The following is a 24,600-nucleotide window of genomic DNA, read 5'->3' as shown; positions in this document are numbered from 1 at the left end:
CTAGCCATTCAACTCACCTGTGAGCAGCCTGGGGCACTGCAGACAAAAGGCCTCTCCTGTTCCAAATTCATCTTTGATTCCTCATGAATCTACATGTTGAAAGGAAAGGAGGGAAAGGGAACCCCTAAACTTCAGAAAACATAGAAAGTATAGTTGCCTGGGCCCCCATAAAAAAACATCAACAATACACAGAAACTTTATCACCCACCCTTAACTCCTAAAATCAAACTTCCTAGTGTCTGCTCATAAGTGCCCTTATGAGAGCATATTTGTGCACTTAAAACAAAGACAGAATTATCCTGTCAGAGGAAGTTTCTATCTGGAGAAAAATTATTCTCAGTGTTATTATTAGATAATACTACCGATGCTATTCAGAAATATCACAAATTAAATACTGTATACCTTTTTACCTTTGCCTCTTCTAGTGATTATCACTTCAAACATAATGCTTAAGAGCCTTTTCTAAGACTCTGAAGTGATTATCTTGAGCAGTGATTAAGTATTAAGAAGATAAGATTAAATATTATTTATTGATGTATTCATTAAACTTATATTCTGCACCTTCCTCCAAATGAGTCCAGGATGGAAATCATCAAACAATACAATGAAAACCTCTAAAAACAGTTCTAAAGAAACAGCTGCTATAAAACAGTTTAAAAACAACCTTCTAAAAAGAAAATTTAAAACTCCTAAAATCAGTTAGGTACTCTCTAGCTAATAATCAAATGCATGAGTAAACAGGAATCTTTTTAAATTTCTCCTAAAAGTTAATACTGAAGGAAATGGAAGCATTTCACGAGGGAGGGCACTGCAAAAGTTGGAGACCACCACCAAGAAGGCCTGGCTGTGGGTCACCACCAACCACCAACTGAGCCTCCTTTGCTGATCATAGGGCTGAAGATGGTTGATATTGGGGAAAGCACTCTTTAAGATTTGATCCATTCCAGTATAGGATTGGATCCACAGGCACTTCCTCCATAATAGATCAAACCCTTGCTGTCCAAATTATGAGTGTAATGAAATAACTTCTGAAGGTATACAAAGATCTTTTTGCATGAACAAACAAAGCATATATAATCCACCTGTTGTCCTTTGCATGAATTTATTGAAAATAATGTTCCATCATTCTGCCCCCACATTGTGGATGAGGGGAGAAAACAGACTTTACACAACCTGACAACTGAGCCACTGCATTCCTCTCTCTTTCTTTTAATGTGTGGAAAGATGCAATGTGACTTCAGCACAGGAAGAAGGGGGAAGAGCTAAAAGAATAATTTGAAATTATCCCCCCCCCAAAAAATGGATTTATTAAGAATATACTATATATTTTGGAATGTTGAGCAGGAGCATTCTTTTGGGGGGGGCGTGGTTTACATAAGCCTCAATTGGTTATATAATGGGAAACCAATACTCTAAATTGCAAATATCTGGATCCTTGTTAGAGAAACAGTTTTGACCATGTCACTCCGTGGAAAAACTCGCTTCAGTTCTGGAACATTCCTTGTGGCAAATGTAGTCCCAAGTTGCTTTCCATTGCTTTGCTACCTTCATCCATAAAATAGCAACTCATGCTTATTAAGTTTAGAACTTCCAGTGAACTCGTTAGCAACAAATTACATCCATTTCGTCTACTGTATATCTCTGAGTCATTCTGATTCAATTTTACAGGGATATTTGTTAGCTTAAAAATCTGGAGATTCTGTCACATTATTGTCCCATTTTTGGGACTGGCATTCTTGGTTGATATAGCAAACCTCTCACAAACTGTGAAGCTGGTGAAAGTGTGGGAAATTGCTATTCCACTCCCATATTTCATTGCATTATGACTTGTGCTTGTATTTTTGCTGGCTGCTGTTGCGATAGTTTAAACAACTGTAGATTATATACATTTGGACTTCTCTAGTTATCAAGGCTATTGAACCTTCTAAGTGACACCAGGAAGGTGGATCTGAAAAAATGGGACACATGCTCATGTTTCATTGGCTTTTACCAATCAATGATTTGGAGGAGGGGGAGATTTCCAGTAGACTCATGGAATCATAGAATTCTGGGGGTTGGAAAGGACTGCCCAAGATTCATCTAGTCCAACGCCCTGCGACACAGTGTAGTACACACTGATGCTTGCAAATTGCAAGCTGTGTTTACTAGGGTGGCTATAATATTGTTTCCTTACACTGATAAACACATATGTCATCTGAAACAAACTGAGTCACAACAAGCCTAAAGAGAATGCTGAAATAAAGCAGGAGCAGGCAGTGGGTCAACCTAAAAATCTCACTTGGCTTCTCTTGCTGCAGTGAGTCATTTCCAGGCTAGCAGGACAAGCTGGCCCTTGAGCAAACTACAGTGGCACCTTGGTTCTCAAACTTCATCCGTTCTGGAAGTCCGTTCCAAAACCAAAGCATTCCAAAACCAAGACACGCTTTCCCATAGAAAGTAAAGCAAAACAGATTAATTCATTCCAAAAACAACCCCTAAAACACCAATTTAACATTTAACCTTTGATCCATACAATGAAAGCAATAATCAATGTACTGTACTATAAAATAAATAAAGACAGTATTGTAGATGATAAAAATTAAAATTATTATTTTTTCTTACCTGCACTGATGATAGTCATTGTTTAGATGGGGGGCTTTTATCCATTTCCGCAGTTACACAATCAATCAATCAATCAATCAATCAGTAGCTGAACTGGGTTACACACAGTCACAAAAATGCAAAATAAATAGCAAAAACAAAAGCGCCAAACTTAATCCATTCCGGAAGTCTGCTTGACTTCCGAAATGTTCGAAAACCAAGGCGCAGCTTCTGATTGGTGCAGGTGCCCTGGAAACAATAGCCGACAGCCGTATTGGACGTTCGGTTTCCAAAAATTGTTTGAAAACCAGAACTCTTACTTCTGGGTTTTCAGCATTTGAGAACCAAGGCGTTTGAGAACCAAGGTGCCACTGTATAGTGGTTTCTTTCTGAAATAGACTAATGCCATGCTTGCTTGCTTGCTTGCATATATTACATTGGACAACTCTAATATGGATATGCATCAAGACACCATCGAAATTTCTTACTTATCAGAAATTAGTATTTCCAAAAATACCCTTTTTCATTTCGTGTTAATAAATTTTAAAAATGCTTCATATTAGTGAAAGGCTTTGAGAAACTTACACTTTACATTTATTAGAAGAAGGTACCACACTGTCCTGCTCACATTCTTCAACTCTGGGTCAAGAGGCAAACTTCAATTGAAGAGTCTGTTGCTATTTCAACACAGGCCTTTATTGCTCTGCTGGTGCTATCTAAATAAGAGGGAAAAGCTGGTGAGAAAATTTTATGGCAACCCACAAACAATTGTCTTGGATCAAAAGAACTGTACGCAGCAGGGCAGTATTCAATTCAAATATTACATAGAAACTAGAGGGAGAAATAAGGTGGGTCACAGCTCTCCTTTTCTTTCTTCCATTATAAAGTGGGATTTCCTTAGTCTTACTTTTTCCTCAGTGGAAGCTGACAACCGAACATATCTTAATCTGAATAAAACTACAGGATTATCTATGAATGCGGGACTAAATTTTCTGTAACATGTGAAACAGGCTCGGCCGCAATTTTCTGGAGCTTTAGCAATTTTAACACAAGAAGCAACTCTCAATGAAATTATGGAGACATTTTTATAAAAGAAGTTAAGGCAATATATACTGAACAATCAGCAAAATCGATAGTAAATAATGTACTGGCTGAGAATTGCAAAATAACGAAAGCAACTAGACGAGGTTGTCCACTGTCACCTTTATTGTTTATAATAGTTTTAGAAGTTTTGGTGAAAAGAATAAGACGTAATCAAGAAATTAAAGGAATGGGGTGGGAGAGAGAAAATATAAATTAAAAGCTTTCGCAGATGATGTGGTGATGTCTGTAGAAGAGCCAACAGAGTCACTCCCAAACGCACTAGAAGAGATAAAAAAAAATTGGAGAAATAGCAAGTCTTAAAATGAATAAAGATAAAAACAAACACCTGGTAAAAAAAATCCCTGGTAGGAAAAATGGGGACATTCCAGGATCAAATCAGAAGCCATGGTGGCTTTCTTAATTCCAGGAATGTCCCTGGGAAATCAGGACACTTGGAGGGTATAATAGCAGAAGCTGCATCTAAAGTGCTACTCACAGGTCAACAGTTTGGGGTACAGTGGTGCCTCGCAAGACGAAATTAATCCGTTCCGTGAGTCTCTTCGTCTTGCAGTTTTTTCGTCTTGCGAAGCACGGCTATTAGCGGCTTAGCGGATTAGTGCTATTAGCGGTTTAGTGGCTTAGCGGCTATTAGCGGCTTAGCGGCTATTAGCGGCTTAGCGGCTATTAGCGGCTTAGCGGCTATTAGCGGCTTAGCGGCTTAGAAAAAGGGGGGAAAGGGAAAAAACTCGCAAGAACTCGCAAGACGTTTCTTGCGAAGCAAGCCCATAGGAAAATTCGTCTTGCGAAGCACCTCAAAAGACGGAAAACTCTTTCGTCTAGCAAGTTTTCCATCTTGCGAGGCATTCGTCTTGCAGGGCACCACTGTACTAAGAAATCAAAGGCTGGCCTTGGAGAATCACCCAGGACAGCACTTTGTACCATAGCTGTCAACTCACAGATTTGAAAATAAGGGACCAGCAGCCTCGAAAATAAGGGATCAGTAGCCAAAATAAGGGATTTTCTGAACACAGGTATGTTCAGCTTCTGAGCTCCTCCGAGCCAAAGGCAGCAAACCCAGCCAGGAGCCAAACGAAGCCTCAAGTGGTGGTTCCCACAGCGCAGCAACCCGGCAAAGGAGATGCAGCAAGGAAAACCACCGTCACCTCTCTGCTGGGAAGCACTGAGCAAAGGCGAGTCCCCAGGCAACGCGGCCGATTTGATCGGCACAAGGCATGCAAGCTCCACCCCCCAGTCGTTCTTAGACTCCTTATTGGGTGAGCAACGCAGCCAAGCAACACAGTTGGAGCCTGCCTCCTCCCTGGCCGGCAGGGAGGGAGGGAGAGGAGCTGCTTCCTTTGAAACCCAGGAAATTTAAGGGACATCATCAATAAGGGACAGCAGCGGGACACAGCGCTGGGATAAGGGACTTTCCCAACAAATAAGGGACAGTTGACAGCTATGCTTTGTACAAAGCAGAACTTTTGCAGCTAGTGCAGCAGTAAGTAGAATTAACTTTCCCTCCTCAACCCACCTCAACATAGATGTTCCTGCTGCTCAGGAACATGAGGTGAAGTAAAGCTGGTTGGTACAGATGCTACAGGAAGACCAAAGGAACAGGTCATGGTGGAAGACCAGCTTGTGTAACAGGAAAACAGGGGGAAATTAAGACTTTTTAGAGGGAGCACTTTGCAAACATTTCCATCCCTTGTGAATTTAGCCCACCCTTTCAGGATTCTTTGTGTCAGATCTCATTAAAAAGAATTCAGCACAGGACTATACAAAAGAGACAGCAGACCGAAGAGTTCAAAGATCAAGTACAGATAGGATTGAGACCGTGCAGAATGATAATATCTCCACAAACTCTTAGTCTGTAGAAAGGATATCCCACTGAACTTAAGTAAGTGAAATTAGGGTTGTGGAGCTTTTTTCTTTTCCCCCCAAAGTTGTTGAGCTAAAAAATGAGGTTTTGAGCTATTTTAAATTAAAGTCATCCAAATCTACACTACTGACATGGGCCATACACCAGGGTTTCCCCAGACATTTCAGCAATTTCCACCTGGGCACTGTTTGCGAGGACTGAATTCTGGCTGCATCTAGGAAATTCCAGACATATGGTATATAGTAAAATATATGGGAACTGACATCTTAATTTCAGAATCGAAACAATTGTACTTGTAATCATTATATGCCAGTTTCTGAAAGTATTAGCGTAGTTGTGCAAGTGAAAAGAAGCTTAGGATTTAATGTAGATGTTAACAACATCTTTCAAAATTCATTGCCCTGTAGTGACCAAGTAAAGCACGGTATTGGCAGCCTACATATGCTAGGAAGCCCATTGCATTGTTGAAGCCTGACACACCGATGAAATATCACTCACTCAGCACGAGGCAGAAAGATACATGGCATTCAGACTGAAAGAGCGTGGATAAAGATTGGCTGAAGACAGAACTGTGTTCAGGTCAATATTGTTTAATGTGTATTCTCTAATGGGTAATTCACATAGCTATGGAGAGGGAGTGCATTCTGATTTTTCCATAATCTTTACAAACTGCTTGTGTGACTGTGATAAGCTGCATATATACACATACCGTATTTTTCGCTCTAAAAAAGTAAGGGGAAATGTGTGTGCGTCTTATGGAGTGAATGCAGGCTGCGCAGCTATCCCAGAAGCCAGAGCAGCAAGAGGGATTGCTGCTTTCACTGCGCAGCGCTCCCTCTAGCTGTTCTGGCTTCTGGCTTCGCCGCGCGAAGCCTCTTCATGGCAGTGGGAGCCTTCATCCCGCTGCCCTGAAGAGGCTTCGCGCGGCTATCCCAGAAGCCAGAACAGCAAGAGGGATAGTTGTGCAGCACTCCCTCTTGCTGTTCTAGCTTCTGGCTTAGCCCCTCAGTCCCTTCCCCCACCTCCCGGAAAAGCCCCCAAGAGCCACATGGAGCATGTGTGCAGCTCTTGGGGAAAAGCCTACAAGCACCGCACACACGCTCCACGCAGCTTGTGAAAGGGAGCACTGAGCAGAGCCTGGGATGCATATAGGCTCTGCTCAGCACTCCCTTTAAAGAATATTTTTTTTCTTGCATTCCCCCTCTAAAAAATAGGTGCGTCTTATGGAGCGAAAAATACGGTACATATCATACATAGGCAACTCCTGGTGTAAAACGTATTGCTCTCCTTTCCTTTGGACCACATCAGCAAGGCTGAGAGGAGGGTCTTGTTGTCTGGGCAGCCCAGGACCTCCATACACAATGCCCAAGCTTGCACCCCAGAGAGGTCACTTCAGTGCTGCTAAGGCAGCAAAAACAACGCAGGAGGCAGCACTTATGAGTTACTGGTCTCTACAGCCACAGCAGGCACTGTGATTCTCCAGCAGTTGAACTTCACCCCCAGAGGCGCACTCCGTTGTCTCTCAAGATGCCAATGATACATAATAGGGAGAAGGGACTTTTTCGCATGTATTGGAAATAAAACCCAAATACTGTTGTAATATTCTTGTGTAAATTAATCCACCACCACCACTACCCCCATCTCAAAACATGTGTTTAAAATTGAACGAGAGAGATTACAATGTCCAGGTACATCTTCAGTGGTACTGCCAAGTTTGAAGGAACCCTGAGCAAGATGCCCTCGGGCAGGAAGGAGGGATGTTGACACGACTGCTCAAACCCTTCCCTCCTACATGCCACCCTAACTCTTACCTGTGGCACTGTCTTACCTGCTCTAGCACCCATAACCTGCCATTTACCTGCACTAGCACCCATAACCTGCCAGCATGGCCATTCCGTATCCAACCCATGTTCCTCATACATCAAAATCAACTTAGTCACAACCCCTCTTCAATACACCAAGGCAGCCCACTCATAATTCACCTCAAGCTCTTCCCACATTTCAAACTCAGAAACAAGGCCAATGTGGGGCAGGTGCTGGTAAACAGCCTCTCTCACTGTCTTCGATTCCAAGCAAATATTTTCCTGGAGGAAGATGCAGAGGCTGCTTACATGACAAACGACGTGAAAGGAGAGAAGGGCCACCAGTATCTCCACCTCAGCCCAACATGGGCACAGCCTCACTGTCAATCTGTCATGGGGTTAGTGAATATACATTGCAAAGCATGGTCCCTAACACAGCCAGGAGCAAATTACAGACATATTTAAGTAACCTGAAGTTTGGGGGGTTTGGCCCTTCAGATTTTCCACAGGTTTGGAAACACCTCCAGAGAACAAAAAAGAATTCAGAAATACAGCACGTTAAACAACAAGCCCGCTCCTCAAATGACCACTCCTCAAATATTTCACTGCTCACTTTGTATCTTACCCTTGTGGGTATATCAGATTAGCACAACGTTGTCTTTGCACAACTGCTGGAAAGGAATGGCGTGAAATCACTGGACCCTGTTCTCCTTTCAGTCTCTGCATAAAAAACAAATAACTAAATAAAATATCTGCAAAAATTTGTACGGCTTAACTCGTAAGAATATCACGCAGGCTTGTTTCCTGTTCCAATGTTATTCTTGAAGTGGGTTGCAGTCAGAATCTGATTTTCATCGAGCTATTATTATTTGCAGCTGTGCGACCTTCTTAACCCTGTTTCAAAAGTGACATTTCAGCCTTCAGCTCCATCCTGACTGAATGTTGCAGAGTTTTCAACCTTGTGATTAACCCTTAAGAAAGGGACAGAGTAATTGTCGTACATCCACCTAGTCTAGGTCAGAGGCTCAGCCCTGAAAACTATTCACTATGGGCATATTTGTTTTCCATGGAGAAATAATACGTATTTTTTAATTTAAAAAAAAGCTTCAATGGAATCTAAAATCCACATGGATTCACGAGAAACATGAAAAAGAGAGGAGAGGACTCTAGTTCCCTGCATGCTGGTCTCTCTAAGAAAGTCCACATGCCAGACTTTGGTTCTTCATGCTTGACTTGGGACAACTTCCAGTGTTACGGGACAGACAAGTTTCTGTTTGTCTACACTACAGCATGCTTCACAGAGCACTCTAAACCATGAAGGAGGGAGATGCATGCCAGCACTGATGTTTATCATGCATCTTCAGTCACGCACCAGCTCCTCACTATACATTATTAAGTGTTTGATGAAAGAAACAAGCAGTGAACAAATGGGAACTTGCCTTGCCTGTGAATCTTGAAGTATCCCATAGCATTTAGCCCAAGTTCCTGTGGGCATTATTCCCAACTTCCCTCGAGTTTTGTTTCCCCCCATTCCTAGAAGTTAGCATTCTGTGGGCACTGGTTACACTCAGTCTTCTCTGGGTTCTTTGTGAGGAAATGTTTCTACAGATTCGTTCCGTACTGCTGCAAACTTCAGAGTTGCACTCAATCTGCGGACAGCTCTCTCTTGTGTGGCTGTCATTTGCCAGTGCTATTTTTTGAGAAAAAGAGGTGCCGGAACTCACCATGAAATTCCCCTCATTGTCTTAGAATGGCAATGGTGCCCACCTGAGAGGTGCTGGAGCTGAATTCTGGTGACTTCTGGTTGGGGAAAAAAGCCCTGTCCATCGCTATTTTGCCTGCGTACGTCACAGAGGATGGAGAATTGAACTGGAATCCTGAATTGACTGAGCTGGCTAGTGAAGACATGCACCCAGTTCAGACCAAACAGCATGGTTTCTTGTGAGCACACGCATGCATGCATGCACGCGCACACACACACACGCGCACGCGCACACACACGTTTCCCATTTTAAGCAAACTCAGTTTGATATCCTGGTTTGATATCCATCCTGGCTTGCTACCTAAATGTGGTTCGTACAAACTACAAACTCCCATATTAATCAGAAACAGGAAAGTGATGTTTAAGGGGCCAAAAACAGGACGAGAAGCTTTAAATCACTGCCCTGTGCACATGAAGGCAAGTGCAGAGGCCTGAGGCTGACACTGACTTGTTTGTAACAACACACCTTGCATCCTTGCACGTTGGTCATCATTGTCAACCTCTGCAATTTGCCCAGCTTGATACAAAGGAATGACCTGCAAACTTACGTTTTCTAGCTTCTACACTGGACACATGAGGTTGGGATTTTTGCTTTTACAGTTATGCTATAGGAAGAAAGCAAATGTACCTTCTTCTTAAGCACTGAGATGGAAGACATCACCAAAATGAAACTGCATTAAATTTAGTTATATTCATCATGCACATACAGTGGTCCAGTATAATGAGCTTTTTCTTATTTGTAATCTACTATGTCCTACAGTAGACTTCAGCCCACACATATATCTGCTACCTTCATGGTCTATTTCATGCATCTGATGTAGGGTACTGCCTGCACATACTTGTGCCACAATAAACCAGTTAGTCTCTCAAATGCCATAATGATCATCTTGGTTGATTTATTTTCTGGGGGCAGTAAATCCATTAGCATGGCTAGTTTTCTGGAATTACTCTAAAAACAGCATCATTCAAAACATGGGTGAAGGAAGAGTTAATGGCAAACTTTGTTACCAGTAAACCCTCCCACCAATTTTCAGGATCATTGGAATGAAATGGAGTATGATGTTTTTCCTTCTGTCCAGCTGAAGTGCTTGTTTTAAAAACAGCTAGCATCAAGCTTTCCACATATGTACACATACAGGATTCATTATTACACTTGTGGCTGTTTGTGCTGCTATGGTAAAGGATCTGTCACCCATATTTTCCTGGATTAAAATATTTCCAAATGGGTCTGGATGCTAGGAAGAATTCCACATGTGTGGCTTTCTAAACAGGCCTTAGCATGATCGATGGCTGGAACCTCAAATCTCAGTGGTGCTTTCAGTGTAGTGTTATGCAATTATATGCAAATGCCGACTGCATACAGAAATACAATCGAACTGGAATCTTATTTATTTATTAAAAGGAAGGGTCCTCTATCAATCTACTGTATATAAATCAAAATGTCAAAAATTGTGGCAATCATCTGAGTTCTCCAGAATTCTTCATCAAGGAAAAATATGTTACAGAAAGTAGGGACTGGGGCAACAAGGAAAGCACATACACACAAAATTTACGCTGCTGTTGTAGCCACAAGTTCAACTTGTACACTCAGTTCCAAGATGAAGGTTGCGGAATGTCCCTCCAAGATGGAGGTTGCGGAATAAGTCCCTCCCATGTGACCTCCAAGGGATCATAGATTGTAGGATAAGGAGAGGGACAAGTATTCAAAGAATGGGAGTACCAAAACAACTTGTTATAGGCTTTCTTTTAGTAAATATAGGTATAAAAACAGAAAACAGTACTGAACCTTGAATGGAGAAAGTATCTGAAACAGATTTTTTTTTTTAAGGACAGAACAGAGATCAAATATTATGTTAGATACAGATCCCAATTTCCCTCATGGACTTACCCTGGTGAAGTTTTACGTCCATCTCCCAAATCCAATCATCACCTTTGGGATGCAAGAAGGGAATTTCCCCTAGTGTAGTTCATGGCATTCGTGAATTGAAAATTCCCATAGAGTGGAGAAATACAATTCATGGCTCAGAAGCTAGTTACATATCTCCAAACATTTGAGCTGAGAAAGTGGATAGACATTAATGGGGTGTGCCAGGGTCACAGGGCAGGCCTTTGGGGGAGAAGTCAAGGGAGCCACTCCACAGAATGAAGAGGAGGGTCCCCCAAAGTATCTACCTGCAAAACCCAGAGCCTAAAACTACCTTAAACTGTGCCATCTACATGTTGTAAGTTAGGACCTAGAGAGCCCAAAATATAAAAAAGACAGGAATTGGAGTACTGTAAAAGCAAGAATGGGAAGTAGCAGGAGATATTGTGGAGTGGGGTGGGGAGAGAGAAGACTGGAGAAATATGAAAAGTGGTAAAGGAATATGACTCCCATGGCCATGCGATGATTTTAGTAAATGACTCTTATGTGCAGTGAAGGCTGGTCCAGTAGGCTGAATTGGGTGCTCCTCCACCAGCCTCAGCCTGTCCTCACCTACCTACCTCTTTACTTGCAACCAATTCAGTGGGTCATTAGGAGAACCTCACTGAGCTACAGTTTTCAGAGTGGCTTAACAATTTATCCCTCTTCATTGAAAACACTGGAAATAGTAGCTCTGTGAGGAGAATAGGTAAAGGTAAAGGGGACCCCTGATCGTTAGGTCCAGTCGGGACCAACTCTTGGGTTGCGGCACTCATCTCGCTTTATTGGCCGAGGGAGCTGGTGTACAGCTTCCGGGTCATGTGGCCAGCATGACTAAGCCGCTTCTGGAGAACCAGAGCAGTGCATGGAAACGCTGCTTACCTTCCCGCCGGAGTGGTACCTATTTATCTACTTGCACTTTGATGTGCTTTCAAACTGCTAGGTTGACAGGAGCTGGGACCGAGCAACGGGAGCTCACCCCGTTGCGGGGATTCGAACTGCCGACCTTCTGATCGGCAAGTCCTAGGCTCTGTAGTTTAACCCACAGCGCCACCCGCGTCCCTCTAAAGTGGTATTATAGGCCTTTAAATGTATGGTGTGAATGTGGCCTACCTTAGGCAATATGGATTCCGTGGGTCAGTCAGTCAGTCAGTCAGTCAGTCATTCAGGACTGTTTGGGCACAATAGTTCTAAAGGGCTATGGAATTATGCTCCTAGTGTAATGCATTTTATGCCTACTGAAACATTTCTGAGATAAATAAATATATGTATATGTTTCCTTGAGTCCCATCTGGGGACAAGGTGGGGTATAAATAAATATATAATAATAAATAATAATAAATAATTTAAAAGTGTACAAAGGCCAGGGAAGCCAATGCCTGCTCCAGTGAGAGCTCTTAGCAACATCTGGTAAATGCACAACACTTGAGATGCTTTCTCGGATGCTTGCAGATGGGGTCCTGTCAAAGGGCTGCCCTCTCATTTTTATTCATGGGCTCATCGCATGTGGCGTTGTGACTTACAAGCAACAACTTTCGTTGCTGAACACCAAGCAACCGTTCCTGTTGTTGTTATTTGTCTACAGTTCATTAAGAGGTTTCCCTCAAAAAATAATATTGACAGAGGGTTTAAAAGAGAGAGAGAGAGACTGTACTGTAATTCCAGTATGCTAATTGCTTTAGTTTACAGTACACCAGGAGATAAAAGAATGGGCCTACCTTGAGCGTAAATAAATAGCTGGCTTTCTGAAGAGAAGGAGGGGGAAACATGAAAGGCATCCTGGGGGAAACAACAACACAAGCCTGTTCAGCTGACTTTCATACCAAGAACAGATGTAAGGTTCTTTTCCCCCCTCTCAATGCAAACTTTGAAAAACATTTCCAGGCACCTTTTGCCTCCTGGTTCATCTTAAGATATTTTTGAAGTTTCTAAAACCAACAAGGAACATACAGCGATATATTGCAATGTGGGTATATCTATACCAGCTTTTAAACACAAGATCAGCCTAAATCTCTCAGCCTAAATGAGAATTCCTGGGGACAAATGAGAACTAATGGGGAATGCTGGTCATTTATAACTCACCAGGTAACTTTATTTATTTGTTTGTTTGTTTGTTTGTTTGTTTGTTTATTCTTTTGCTCCTAATCAAACATAGTCATAAAAGACCTCACCCTCCGAAAAAAACAACAACTAATTACAGAATTTACAGTATTACAAAAAACATTAATTACAGGAACCAGTATTTATATGATCCATTATATTTGGTATGTTAGTACAGTATTATAAAATGTGGATCTGGACAGCCAGCAAGTGGATTTCTGCTCAAAACATGTGGGTTTCCAATCTGCTCCTTCCCACTTTGGTGGCTTCCTTTCACCATCCCTTCTTCCACTGCTCCTGAGGCTGAATAATTTTCCAGAATGGTGTAGGGTGTGGCAGTTGCCTACCTACATGGCCCCAGGGCTGGTGTCAGAAGATGGCATTTTTCCAGCAGCTCCAGAAAGCTCAAGGAAGACTGTCACACATTTCTCACAGTGCCCTGGACCAATACTATAGCAGGGGTTACACAGGAGAATTGAAATAAATATAAATCCCTTGGCATCTGGTGCTCAGAGTTCTAATGTTGCTGTCCACTGTCTGATAAGTCTCCACATCAAGGCTCATGGTCTCTGTGTGTGTGTGTGTGTGTGTGTGTGTGTGAGAGAGAGAGAGAGAGAGAGAGAGAGAGAGAATATAATAATAATAATTTGTTATTTATACTCTGCCCATCTGACTGGGTTTCCCCAGCCACTCTGGGCAGCTCCCAACAGAATATTAAAAACACAATAAAACACCAAACATTAAAAACTTCCCTAAACAAGGCTACCATCAGATGTCTTCTAAAAGTCAGGTAGTTGTTTATTTCCTTGACATCTGATGGGAGGGCGTCCCATAGGGCAGACACCACTACTGAGAAGGCCCTCTGCCTGGTTCCCTGTCACCTCACTTCTTGCAGTGAGGGAACCACCAGAAGGCCCTTGGAACTGGACCTCAGTGTCCAGGCAGAACAATGGGGGTGGAGACGCTCCTTCAGGTATACTGAGTGGGGGGGGGTGTCACCAGATGGCACTGTGCCAAACCTGATAATGAAACCTCCTGGACTGTACAACTCTATCCAAAGACCTTCCTCGACCATAATTCTCATTGCACATCCTTACATAGACCCAGTTTTTTTGCATCTGAAAGGATCAGAAACATCTCCTAATTTTTACAACTTTAGGAGCTACATCCATGAACTCAGAAATTCTGTGTACATGAAACCTGCCCTGTGACAGTCAGAATCTTGTTCTGATTGGATCCTTGTTCCACCTTTCCTCTTGGGAACTGCCCCATAAATATAACATGCTTTCGGAAATAGCTTATCTCCGACTTCTATGGCCAAGGACAAGAGTAGCTAGTGTGGTGTCTCCTGATGTTGTGGACTACAGTTCTCATCATCCCAGACATTGACCATGCTGGCAAAGGCTGATGGGAGTTTGTTCCAAAACATCTGGAGGTACACTGGTCCCCTTCAACCCAGGGAACTTTGACCTCTTCCACAAACAGAACCCAGGCTTAGTTCAGGAAAGGATGATCTGTACATTGAAGTACTTCAGGCTTTCTGCTAATAAAGCACTTTGTGTTTTATTTTCTTTTAAAGGCAATGCTTCACTCCTCTCCCCTCTAGTAAATGTATCTTAATTAGAGTTGTTGTAAGTGTCAGGCGGACACAGGTAGTGCTGTGGGTTAAACCACAGGGCCTAGGACTTGCTGATCAGAAGGTCAGCGGTTTGAATCCCTGCGACGGGGTGAGCTCCCGTTGCTCAGTCCCTGCTCCTGCCAACCTAGCAGTTCGAAAGCACATCAAAGTGCAAGTAGATAAATAGGTACTGCTCTGGCGGGAAGGTAAACGGTGTTTCCGTGCGCTGCTGTGGTTCGCCAGAAGCAGCTTAGTCATGCTGGCCATATGACCCAGAAGCTGTACGCCGGCTCCCTTGGCCAATAAAGCGAGATGAGCGCTGCAACCCCAGAGTCAGTCACGACTGGACCTAATGGTCAGGGGTCCCTTTACCCTTTACCTTTAAGTGTCAGGCAAGTATAACTCAGCACCTATCCCACTCGCTAACTAACCACTCACACTCTCTTTTTCGTGCCTTATTTTGTTTTCATATCAGAAAATGAAGGATAAAGTGCGAGACTGGTTACATTACGCTCAGATTAAAGAAGTTTTTAAAAATGACAAAAAGTTAGGGTTCCAGGTGGAGAAATCGAAGTTAGAAACAGAATTGTTAGAACCAAAGACTAAGGTACTATCTAGAATGTATAACTTGCTGTTAAAATGGAATACACAAGACGAAATGGTTAAATCGGTTATGATAAAGTGGGCGCAGGACATTGGGCATAACATTATGTTTGAGGACTGGGAAAGGTTGTGGACCACTGGGCTGAACTTCACCGCATGTAATGCTCTGAAGGAAAATGTAATGAAAATGATATATAGATGGTACATGACCCCAGTTAAACTTGCCAAAATATACCATTCATCTGATAATAAATGTTGGAAATGTAAAGAAAATGAAGGAACATTCTTTCACCACTGGTGAACATGCCCTAAGGTGAAGGCCTTCTGGGAAATGATATATAATGAGCTGAAAAAGGTATTTAAGTATACCTTCACCAAGAAACCAGAGGCCTTCCTTCTGGGTATTGTCGGCCAGAAGGTGCTAAAGAAGGACCAAACATTCTTTATGTATGCAACAACGGCAGCAAGGATACTCATCGCAAAAAACTGGAAAACTCAAGATCTACCCACACTGGAAGAGTGGCAGATGCAGCTGATGGACTATATGCAACTGGCCGAGATGACTGGCAGAATCCGAGACCTGGGAGAAGAGAAGATTGAGGAAGACTGGAAGAAATTTAAGATGTATCTACAAAAACATTGTAATTTGGTTGAATGTTAAGAAGGATGCTAGATTATAAAAAATTGGCCACCACTAAATTAGATTTATTTGATGATAAGTGAGACTAAAGAAAATATAAATTTTTTTGGAAGAATTGCTAGATTATATTTGAATGAGTGGACACGAGATTGTAAACAAGTTGATAATTTGTTTGGAAAAACCTTTTAACGATGTAAATGGGAGCGGGAGATGCGAGGGAGTCCAAAGAAGTGATGAAACTATGTTTGTGACAGAAGTAAGATTGTTTATTATTTGTGTATTCATATTCAAAAACTTTAATAAATATTTATTAAAAAAAAATATTTTGTTTTCATATCATTTTTATATATATCATGGTTAGGGTTCTCAGAAGCTGGAAGTCACCTCTCAAATCTAGAGCTGGTCCTGGGTAATCTTCTTAATTTTTACGTTCCGGAGACTGAGGAGACTTTTCGTACATAGAACCTGGCAAGCAAATAATGTCTCAGGGACCTTAGCTGCATGGCCTTCTGAGGTAGAGCATTTCATAGGTGCTTCATAAAGCAATGTAGCCCAAGGCTCAGTCTGAGGAAGCTACTTCACAGGCCACACCCAAGAAAGACAACAATGAATGTGTTGTGCTGGTAACAAGAGGTGGGAGAAAATAAGGCAGGAGCCAAAGGAGAAGGAATGTACCTTGAAAGGAACAGGAAAGGAGACGAAAGAGAGGAAGGAGGCCAGAGAACCTTGTAATGTGGAGTGAGTTACTGTGGCACAGACTGGAAGATGCATTCATACAACCCCATTTGTACTAACCCCCCCCCCCCAATGTAGTTTTACTCAATCTGGAATTGAAATAAATAAAAAAATTGAAAAATTGTCCAGTAGGACCTTAGAGACCAACTAAGTTTGTTCTGGATATAAGATACATTTCTAGTGTGCATGCACACAAAAGCTTATACAGTGGTACCTCGGGTTACATATGCTTCAGGTTACAGACGCTTCAGGTTACGGACTCTGCTAACCCAGAAATAGTACCTTGGGTTAAGAACTTTGCTTCAGGATGAGAACAGAAATCGTGCGACAGCAGTGCAGCAGCAGCAGCAGGAGGCCCCATTAGCTAAAGTGGTGCTTCAGGTTAAGAACAGTTTCAGGTTAAGTACAGACCTCCAGAACGAATTAGGCACTTAACCCGAGGTACCACTGTACCCAGAACAAACTTAGTTGGTCTCTAAGGTGCTATTGGACATTTTCCCATTTTTAAAATTTATTTTGACTGCGTCAGACCAACACGACTACCTACCTGAATCTTCAGTCTGGAATCGTTTGTGCTTGTCCTCAACATGGCGCTTTCAGTCTAATTTGATTCCAGATCCTGACCCCACCAAGGTAGGTGTGGCTACTCCCTTTAATTTGAAAACCCTCCCTTTAATAGGTTATCCATGCCTTTTGCTTCCTGCACACACCCAAGGCAAATGAAGAAAGAGGTGGTTGCAATCTTGGTATACAGCCAAAAATAGCAGATATAACCCTTATTGCTGGGACCACTTTTATCGGTTTGCAAATGTACACTCTGTAGGGTAATGCGGAATCAGTTGGCAACAAGCTTTTATTTTGGGAATAAGACCAGTTTCTCAATTGGGGGCAGAAAATAAAAATAAATGCAAAAATCTAGGTTGCATGGTGGACTAAACGGGGCAGGGGGGGAACCAAGCACAGTGGTACCTTGGGTTACAGATGCTTCAGGTTACAGACACTTCAGGTTACAGACTCCCCTAACCCAGAAGTAGTACCTCAGGTTAATAACTTTACCTCAGGATGAGAACAGAAATTGTGCGGCGGCGGCAGCGGGAGGCCCCATTAGCTAAAGTGGTATCTCAGGTTAAGAACAGTTTCAGGTTAAGAACAGACCTCCAGAACGAATTAAGTTCTTAACCCAAGGTACCACTGTACTCAGTCTGTACTGGTTTTAGAATAAAATCTTGTTTATACACAGCTGAAGGACTAGAAAAGCAAGAATGGGGAAGTTGCATGCGCCATAGTGGGGAATGGGCAAAAACAGATATAAAGAAATAAGAAAGGAGCAAATGGGCTGGATCCAGGTGACCCGGGGCCATTTAAAACTAGCATTATGATGTATGTCAGAGTGTTGGGCTTATGGAAGGGTTATAGCAGCACAACAGATGCATGCTGGGTTGTATGCAATGAGGAGTAATAAAGAAATCAGCAGATTGTATCTTGAAAACGCAGCTCTGCGCCCTTGCAACCCTTCCTTTTCCTGTTGTGTTGGAGCATTACCAAACACTTAACCACTTCTCTGCACTGTGATGTACTGCATATGTAGTGACCTTTAGCCCATTCTGCACATTTAACAAATTTGCTAGCCAATTAACATAATGGCTTTCTGTACCCAAGGGCTCTCTGGAGATTATCAAAGGAGGAGGCCGAAGCTGAGCGTGAAATTTAGGGCACATCCAACAGAAACGCAGCTAACTAGATTAAGAGACACCACTGTCTTTTCATTCCTCCAGAAGGAGAGTCCTGCTATTCGTTTCACAATGGAGTTGACGGCTGTTGCCATTTGGCTGGCAGGATAAACCCAGCATCCAAGCTCAGCTCCTCCAACTGAGCAAGACAGAGAGTAGGCTTCTAAGATTTTAGACGATACTTTGAATTTATCACTGGTAGAACAGGTAGCATATGTAAATATATTGCAGAGCCTGGCAGGCCAACTCTGCCCGCTGTCAGATGCATGGAGCAGAGGTTCCTTTGGCAAGTGAAAGAAAAATGTGACAAGAGATCTCTGTTGGAATGGGAAGATTTGCCTCTACTTGCACATATAGGAACACTTCCGTTCCCCTACACACACACACACACACACACACACACACACACACACTCACTCTTACTTCTGCCAAGAGCTTGATATGTGCCCGGGAGCTATGAAATAGCTCAAATTTGCTTTGGAGAAAAGATTGCTACACTATTGAATTACTTTTTTTAAGGAGCATTTTCAGCTTAAAGCCCGTTTCTTGAATCAAGCAGGCAGTTTTATCAGAACAATGTGACTTTGGTTTGCAATTGTCATTAGGTGAAATTATTTACCCCTCTTGGAGAACATACATATTGTAAGCATAGGGCAGTGAAAATCAACCACCACACACCTTCATTTATCAAAATAATCTGGTATGTAAATATCTGAATAATACAAAATTTAGGAAAACTGCGTTCTGTTTGCATTACAGAATTGCTCGTAGATACAGAAGTACAAAGCACAACTATTATTTGGGATATTTTCACAGCCAAAGAGCAGGTCAAGAAAGCTCTACCATATCTCAATATTATCCCCCTCCCAAACTTTTACATACATCCTAAACAACAGAAGCTTCATTTCTGTAAGGTAACACCCCCCCCCCAAAAAAAATCACAGAGTTTACTAGCACCAGTTGTTATCATTGTGTCTAGGTCCAGGACCATGTTACACAAAAGCAATCAAACTGATTTTGCATTTAAAAATATTTATAAAGAGAAGGGCGGGGTATCTTCTCTATGTTACCAGAGGTAACACTGGCAACTGTGTAAGGAATTTACCATAAATGAGGCCTAATGCTTTCAAAGGTTTACTCAGAGGATTAGTGGTTTGTTCTAGTTGTAATAATAAAAAGTGGTTAGATTATACTGCTCAGGTTTGGGGAAATTTTCTACAGGGATTGAGATCTAAGAACCTGTTAACACATGGGAATGTGGCCGAGTTGAAAATTTCATCATGTATTTTATTACTGCATTTCGTTTTCTTAGTGGGTATCCCAGTTCTAAATTCCTTTTGCTGGCAATGGTTTGTTAACGGAATAAATCAAATTTCCAACACGACATTCGGAGGCGGGCAGGTGTCAGAAAACACACAAGTTGTGTGGAAAGTTGATACCATTCCTCTCTCACCCCTCTCAGAAAACTTGTTCCTCTAATACGAGGAAAGGTTTTAAACTTCATGCCGTGGTGTTTTTGTGTGTTTTTAAAACTTTGTGGCTTTAATATATCTACATGTGATTTTAAAGTTGTTTTATACAACTAACATCCACTGCTAATTCTTAGTCAACTTTAACTTGAAGTGGGGGGGGGGCTTATATAAAATAAACAGCCATTGAACTTGGTGCAAAGGATGTTTTGTGAAAAGCCTGACCATGTCACTGTGAACCTTCATATTATATACAGTATATATATATTTTTTCAAAATGAATTAAAATTAAGAAAAACACTGACGGTGAGGGTCCCTTAAGGAGTATCAGCATCACAAGTTTCAAACAAAAGAAAAATAAAACAAAAACAAGACAGCGTTTGGTTTTAAGTGGCTTGTTTATCGTCCTTGGCATGACTGATTGGGAAATCGTATTCAGGGAAGGACCCCAACAGCAGCGCAAACTTATTCATCCTAAAAAATATGTCTCTTCCCTGAAAATGTACAATGAGAAGGCGGGAAATGCAATCTAAAAGCCATGTAGCAAATACAGAGGGAATTTAATAAAATCACCCCACTTAGGGCTAACCCACCTAGGAGACCTCTCCTTTATATTTCTTGAGTTTTCACATTACAGTGGTACCTCAGGTTACATACGCTTCAGGTTACATACGCTTCAGGTTATATACACTTCAGGTTACACACTCCGCTAACCCAGAAATAGTGCTTCAGGTTAAAAACTTTGCTTCAGGATAAAAACAGAAATCGGGCTCCAGCGGCGTGGCGGCAGCAGGAGGCCCCATTAGCTAAAGTGGTGCTTCAGGTTAAGAACAGTTTCAGGTTAAGAATGGACCTCCAGAATGAATTAAGTACTTAACCTGAGGTACCACTGTATTTGGGCATGTAAGCATAGGAGCCAACTCCTAGGGGCCATGGGCGCTTCTGCCCCCACAATAAAATATTTGAAGGGGCAGGGGCCCCACAATATTTATGGCCATTTCTATTCAAATGGTGTGTGTACACTGCGTCACGTGATCAATTATGTGGGGCAGGCCCTGCATAATATTTTACCTGGGCCACCACAATATTTTATTCAGGTTGGCACCCCTGCATGCAGGTAATATTAGTTGTGTGTCCAATAGAAACTTGACATGTAGATAAATATTTTCAGTGGTTGACAAAGAGCTGTGGAACTCCTTGCCCTGGAGAACGATAGCTCCTTGTGAAAATAAATGCTCAAACATGCTGCTTTCACATTTCACTTTTTTCATGGAGAAATGCAAGATGTTTCTCCACATTGGGGGCAGAGGACCTAACCCTCCTCTTCCAAAGCTCCACATTGTCTGCACCTGTGAAAGTAGCAAGTCTGGGTAAGATTGTCACCTTATATTTCTGCCACTGAGGAAATGTGGCCCTCTCAATCTTTAGCACCGTGCACAGATGCATTGCAGAGCAATCGTACGTGAAGTTGCTGAGAATGGTGTAGTTCTCTGCCACATCTCAAGTCCTGCTGGCTTGTTACTGTTAGAATTCCTGCTCCGTGATAGCAGTCATGGGATTTTTGTCTATCACATGACGGTATATGTTTTGACTCCACAGTGTGGGAAGTGACAGAGACAGGATGTTTATGTTACTGTGTTCCTTGAAGTGGGACTATTGTCCTTCTTCCCTTTGCTGTCTGATGCTAAAGAGAGAAGGAGCCATGTTGCAGTGCTCCATGTGTGTTTATATGTAAATAAAGTAGATTAGCCAAAATGCTGAGTTACTGAGGTCTGTTATGCAAGCTGCAAAACTCTGAAGATCCCTAAGTGTGCCGATGTCTGTTGGCATCAGTTGCTGTGATGTTCGGGCTGAAGAAAGCTTTTGAAGCTCCCAAACGATTGACCAGGAGGGAGGGAACATGCCAGCTGGGCATGTGTCTCTGCCAGGGTCCTACTCAAGAGTAGGATGAGCTCCTGACAGTTACTGGCCAGGGAGGAATGTGGGAAAACTTATTTCTCACCTTTGCAGTTCTTGCTCCCAGTTGGCACAACTGAGAGGCTCAAAGAATCGGAACTGCTTTAGATTCAGCAGGTACAGGAATCCTGCTCTGAAATCTCACCCCCTTCCCCATTTCAGAACTTTTCACCTGCTACTGCCAGCAAAAGAGCCACTAGTTTCCCACATGCCTGGACACAGCTCTCCCCCAGCAGCACATTTTCAGTGGAGAGATACCTGTGCAAACCACCCTAACCCCCTGAAGGCACCAGAGACAGTGAGAGAACTTGCTCCGTAAATTCATGGCTGAGCAAGCATCTGACTTTGAGCACATCTCAATCACCAAAGAAGGAAACATACTGCCAAGTTACAGGGAACCAGGCAGAGGGCCTTCTCGGTAGTGGCACCCGCCCTGTGGAACGCCCTCCCACCAGATGTTAAAGTGAAAAATAACTACCAAACTTTTAGAAGGCATCTGAAGGCAGCCCTGTTTAGGGAAGCTTTTAATGTTTAATAGGTTATTGTATTTTAGTGTTTTATTGGAAGCTGCCCAGAGTGGCTGGGGAAACCCAGAGATGGGCTGGATATAAATAAATTATTATTATTATTATTATTATTATTATTATTATTATTAACGCGCGCGCACAAAAAGGGCACAGATCTACATAGGCTATTTTGGGGTGTATAAATGCAAATAGGAAATCATGATTTAAACAGAAATAAACTGAATCCCACCTGGCCAGTCTGCTGACCAGGTACTAATTGTTTATGGGCAACTCTAGGGTCCCCAATCTTCTTTTGTAGGGTTTGTTATCTTTACAATAGACTTGGACCACACCACCCTCCAAAGAGACTGCATTTGTGAGTAGTGAAATGCCTACCCCCTTGAAGAACATGGCATTAACTAGCTACATAGGCTGCCTCTGCTGTTCAGGATTTTGTTACATCTTGTAACTGTTAATGAATTATGTAAAATGTTCTGAGCTGCCTTAAAAATGGTTTACTATAGAAAGGTGGCAAACAAACAATGGCGGTGTTGATGACGACGACAATGATACATGGCTTACCTTTTTAGAGGTCCAAGTCCAATACTGTCCACTAAACTACGTATATCGAGTTGCCAGGCCCTTGCATATTCATCCCTTGACTGTAATGGCGAAAAATGGCTTCCATGTGCATCTGAGCCATCACTAACAGGAGTTACATATGACATAACGTCACTTCCAATTCAATGCCCCTCAGCAGATTCAGTTCACACATTCAGCTGTCAAACATCAAGTAATCAAGTGATGTCCCTGCATGTGTGACTCAGCCAAAAGTCTCTGAAATATTTTCCTTTTACATAATAAACGTTATCAAGTACAGCTAGTAGGTTATTGGCACTAGTGCACCCCCTCTTCCTCATATGTTCTGCTTTCTCTTTTCAACATAATTATTCTAACAGTATTAGCATCACTCCTAGGCACCATCAGAGGGGGACAAGCCCAGTACGTTTCTGAGCACAGTTCAAAGTGTTGGTGCTGACCTTTAAAGCCCTAAATGGCCTCAGCCCAGTATACCTGAAGGAGCGTCTCCACCCCCATCGTTCAGCCTGGACACTGAGGTCCAGCTCTGAGTGCCTTCTGGTGGATCCCTCACTGTGAGAAGTGAGGTTACAGGGAACCAGGCAGAGGGCCTTCTCAATAGTGGCACCTGCCCTCCCATCAGATGTCAAGGAAATAAACAACTACAGTGGTACCTCAGGTTAGGAACTTAATTTGTTCTGGAGGTCTGTTCTTAACCTGAAACTGTTTTTAACCTGAGTTACCACTTTAGCTAATGGGGCCTCCCACTGCTGCCACGCTGCCACCGCACGATTTCTGTTCTCATCCTGAAGCAACCCGAGGTACTATTTCTAGGTTAGCGGAGTCTGTAACCTGAAGTGCCTGTAACCTGAAGCGTCTGTAACCGAGGTACCACTGTATCTGACTTTTAGAAGACATCTGAAGGCAGCCCTGTTTAGGGAAGTTTTTAATGTTTGATGTTTTATTGCGTTTTTAATATTCTGTTTGGAGCCGCCCAGAGCGGCTGGGGAAATGCAGCCAGATGGGCAGGGTATAAAATAATAATAATAATAATAATAATAATAATAATAATAATAATAGCCTCCCCAAAATATTTTCAAGGAGGGGGGCAGGATCCCTCAAAATTCCACAGCGGTCGTGCATGCATGCTGCAGGGTGTGCTTGCATCAGGCATGCAAGTCACAGAGTGTGAACATGACACATCAGCCTGCCCTGTGGTGTGAGAGAATAACGTCAACATGCCACGTGGCCCCCGGCCCCCTCAGTCATTGGGGCAAGGCATGGCATCACTTCTACAATTCTTCCTCCAATGTGATTACCAGTGCTTTTTTAAAAGCAAAAAAAAAAGCGCTGGTACTCACCACGAAGTTGTTACAGTAACTGCCATACTTTTAATATTAAAAAAAGAAGAATAAGTATCGTTATTGAATACCCTTGAGAATCCCCAGAAAAATAGCACTGGTGATTACTATACCATTCACATCTGAAAAATGGAAATTAGCATTTAGACAGCAAGAAATAATAACGAAATTAAAACAGATCATATGCCTGGCAGTTATGATTTGGAAAGCTAACTTCAAAATATGTCATTTCTTGTAACGCACACATCCCAGCGCAAAATACCTAGAATTTCAAACGAAGACATCCTTAGGAAT

At 42.4% G+C, this 24,600-nt stretch overlaps 1 protein-coding gene across 7 annotated transcripts in view; it reads right to left on the bottom strand.

The window, feature by feature from the left end:
* The window catches only part of CREB5 (cAMP responsive element binding protein 5), a 268,057-nt gene that overhangs the window by 206,795 nt on the left and 36,662 nt on the right, over nucleotides 1-24,600 (bottom strand). For 3 of the 7 annotated variants that reach the window (XM_081882227.1, XM_081882224.1, XM_081882230.1), the window contains exons 2-3: nucleotides 3,166-3,296; nucleotides 18-89 (exon numbers count right to left, since the gene is read on the bottom strand). In XM_081882227.1, the coding sequence (XP_081738353.1) occupies nucleotides 18-71 (54 nt within the window). In that variant the 5' untranslated portion in view covers nucleotides 72-89; nucleotides 3,166-3,296. Of the gene's footprint in view, nucleotides 1-17; nucleotides 90-3,165; nucleotides 3,297-12,727; nucleotides 12,789-24,600 lie in introns of those variants that run through there. The other 4 variants (XM_081882225.1, XM_081882226.1, XM_081882229.1 and 1 more) reach the window with 4 other exon arrangements.

This window comes from Podarcis erhardii (genome assembly GCF_964252035.2).
Source record: "Podarcis erhardii genome assembly, chromosome: 12".
NCBI lineage: Eukaryota > Metazoa > Chordata > Lepidosauria > Squamata > Lacertidae > Podarcis > Podarcis erhardii.
Note: the sequence above shows the minus strand (reverse complement) of the source record. Positions and strands in the feature narration are given on the sequence as shown.